The sequence below is a fragment of the Dictyostelium purpureum genome (genome assembly GCF_000190715.1).
Source record: "Dictyostelium purpureum unplaced genomic scaffold DICPUscaffold_577, whole genome shotgun sequence".
NCBI lineage: Eukaryota > Evosea > Eumycetozoa > Dictyosteliales > Dictyosteliaceae > Dictyostelium > Dictyostelium purpureum.
Window position 1 is genome coordinate 10,966 of NW_003519911.1, and position 3,182 is coordinate 14,147.

Consider the following 3,182-nt stretch of genomic DNA (forward strand, 5'->3'; position numbering starts at 1 on the left):
AAATAAGTAAAAATTAAATATGTTTGAAAAAAAAAATTTATCTTTTTAAATAAATACAAATATTGTATTAACTTTTATAAAAATTTTTATTAATTATTTGAATTAACCTAGTGAAACTATATTTTTAATTGAGTTTAAAACCAATCTTATACTTTTCTATTCTTATTCTAATAAGCTGATTGTTCTACTTGATATACAAATCTTACTTGTTTTGCTACATCTCTTGGTATTCTACACCTTATATATATTAGAGAACATTCAATAAATGATAATAATATGCTAATTTTAACTGGCCAACATTAAAAATAGCTATACAAGTTTTCTGGTGATTGAAACAATTATGAATTGATTCTTTCTAAAGCTAATGTACCAACGAGATCGGTAAGACTTAAAGATGTTTCTTTTTTTCTGATGACAAAACTATTGCTTCTTTATTACAGGTTTCATTTCTATGGACTTCTTCCTTGACTTTTCTTTTTGGTTTACTCTTCGTTAACTCTGAAAATTATTTGTAACTCTTATAAGTTCTTATTAAATTTTAAAATATAGTTTATGATACTATAGGATATCACCATGAAGCCATGGAGTTGGTTACAGATAATAATATTATTTTCGATAGCTTCAGTAATTACCTTTTCAAATATTTGAACATTATTTTCACAAAATATACACCTTTCCAAACTTTTCTAAAAATACACACATGTTATATCTTTGTTTAGGGTCTTTGAATAAATTATTGTATTCTTTTGAAAACCATACGGAACTATTTTCATTTACTTGGCTTACTACTTTGGTACAACTAATATTTTATTTACATACTGTATCTACAATAATATTTTTTCTAATATAAAGGAATCTACAAAAGACAACAACTAGCAATGAATCTAGGGACATTTGATGAATAGTATTTAAAAATGGCTGTATATAATGTTAAGAAATATCAATTAATATATAGTTTAAAAAAATAGTGAAAAAATAAAATTATTTACCTATGAACGGGAGTTTACATTTGGGATAATGAGCCATAATGAAACTCGGAAAAATGGGATAATATAATATTACGGTCGCTTTTGATTCTTGGTTTAATTTCAATGAAGAAACTATTTTGTGATGCAACTGATGAAATAATTGTAATATTTGTTTTATATAATTCAGCTGCGGCGACTAGTGTTAAATGGTCACCCCATGTACCATTTTTTGACATATTGCTACAATAATCTTCCCAACTTGCTTCAGAGACAAAGTTAGAAAGGGTGGCTCCGTTTGGAAGTTTGAAATCTTTATTATTTCTGAGCCATTGTGCAATATTGCTTCTAATTAATCTACTATGGCACAAGTCACCATAGATTTGATCAGAAAGAGAATGTATCTGGCAATTTCCATCGCCTGGGATTTCCCTTCTGACCATCAATGAATATAATTTTATACGTTCCTTTAAACGTATCTCTGCCATTTGAGTTTCATTTAATTTAAGAGGTTGAGTACTTGACAACCCTCTTGTATTGACCAATGGTTGAAATTTTTGATATTGTTGTTGTTGTTGTTGATATTGTTCATTGATTTGTTTTCTTTGTTGTTGATATTGCAGTTGTTGTTGTAATTGTTGTTGTTGTTGTTGTTGTTGACGTTCTTCTTGTTTTCTTGCACAGTTTTGGTCATTAATGGTACAGTAACGGCAGAATTCACCATTAATGGAAGAGCATTGGCAACCTTCGTAATTGTGGGTGTTTTTGTTGAAATTTAATTTACCAAAATAATAAATAATAATGGTACCAACAATAAATAAAAGAACACAAATGAAAAAATAATAATTCATTTTTTTTAAATAAATAATTATTAAAAATAAAATAAAAAAATTAAATAATTATAAAAATAAATAATGTGAATATATCCAAAAAAAAATATATATATTTAAGTTATTTTTAATAAAACCGCAAAAAAAAAAAAATATGATTTAATTTTAATAAATGAAAAAAAAATTTTTATAAATTAAAAAATTTTAATAAATTTAAAAAAAAAAAAAAAAAAAAAAATATAGAAATGTTTATTTTAAAATATATTTTATTTGATTTGATATTTTAGAATAGACTTTAATTTTTTTATAGTTTTAAATTGAGATTTTTAATTTAATCTATATTTTGATTTAAAAATTTCATTAAATGATATCCTGAATACCAAGTTATTTAAAAAAAAGATTTAAATTTTTTTTATTTAAACTTTAATACTTTATAAGTTTAATTCTGTACTAGAATAACTCTCTATTTATAAAAAGATTAATTAATTTATTTTCTTTTTTTTTACTTTTGTTTTAATTTTATTTATTTTTTTTTTATTTATTTTTGATCTTTCATCCCCTATTATTATATTATTTTTTTTGTAATTATGAATAGTTTTATTTTTTAATAATAATCATTTATCTTTAGTTTATACAATTAGTTATCTTTAATATATTAATAAACAAAATTATTAATTACATTATTTTTTTATTTTTTTTTCTAATAAAAAATTAATAAAAAAAGTTTAAAATAATATAAAATAAAACCTTGATAATATTATTATAAAATAAATATTTCAATCATTTATTATATATTATTGGTTTGAAATATATTTAATTATACCTGTTTTTAATATTTATTTTAATTTAAATTTATTCACCCATTTTCCACTGCATATTTAAAAATATATCACTCATTTATAATTAAATATCAATAACACATTTCCTATTTAACAATAAACATCAATCATAAAATTTTATTAATATAATATTAAATAATTAATTTTTTTTTTTTATTATTTTTAAATTATTTTTTTATTATTAAAATTATTATTTTTTATTATTTTAAAATAATTATTTTATTTTTTTTATTAAAAATAATACCCTCCAGCTCACTAATCAACATACCACTCTTTTTGCAAATAATGACTTATTTTTTTCTTTTTTTATGGTTATCTTTATTTAATTCATCACATTTGTTCAATAGAAAAAGATTCGGTATTTTTTGTAAATAATTTTTAATTCAAATAATTGCAATAGTTTTTTTTTATAAAAAATATTTCATCTATCTATTTGATAGTGGTTCAAAGGGGTTATTTTATTTAAGAGATTGGCAAATAATTTAGCTTCATTTAAAGGTGTCAATACATTGGATGCATTAGATCAACAAGCCGATGCCGGATCGAAA

At 21.2% G+C, this 3,182-nt stretch overlaps 1 protein-coding gene across 1 annotated transcript in view; it reads right to left on the reverse strand.

The window, feature by feature from the left end:
• DICPUDRAFT_159545 (uncharacterized protein) overlaps positions 1-1,816 on the reverse strand; it is a gene marked incomplete at both ends in the record, with an annotated part of 3,974 nt that extends 2,158 nt beyond the window's left edge. The window contains 2 exons of the mRNA XM_003294486.1: positions 207-237; positions 1,008-1,816. Coding sequence (XP_003294534.1) covers positions 207-237; positions 1,008-1,816 — 840 coding nt within the window. The remainder of the gene's footprint in view (positions 1-206; positions 238-1,007) is intronic.
• Between the last annotated feature and the right edge of the window lie 1,366 nt (positions 1,817-3,182).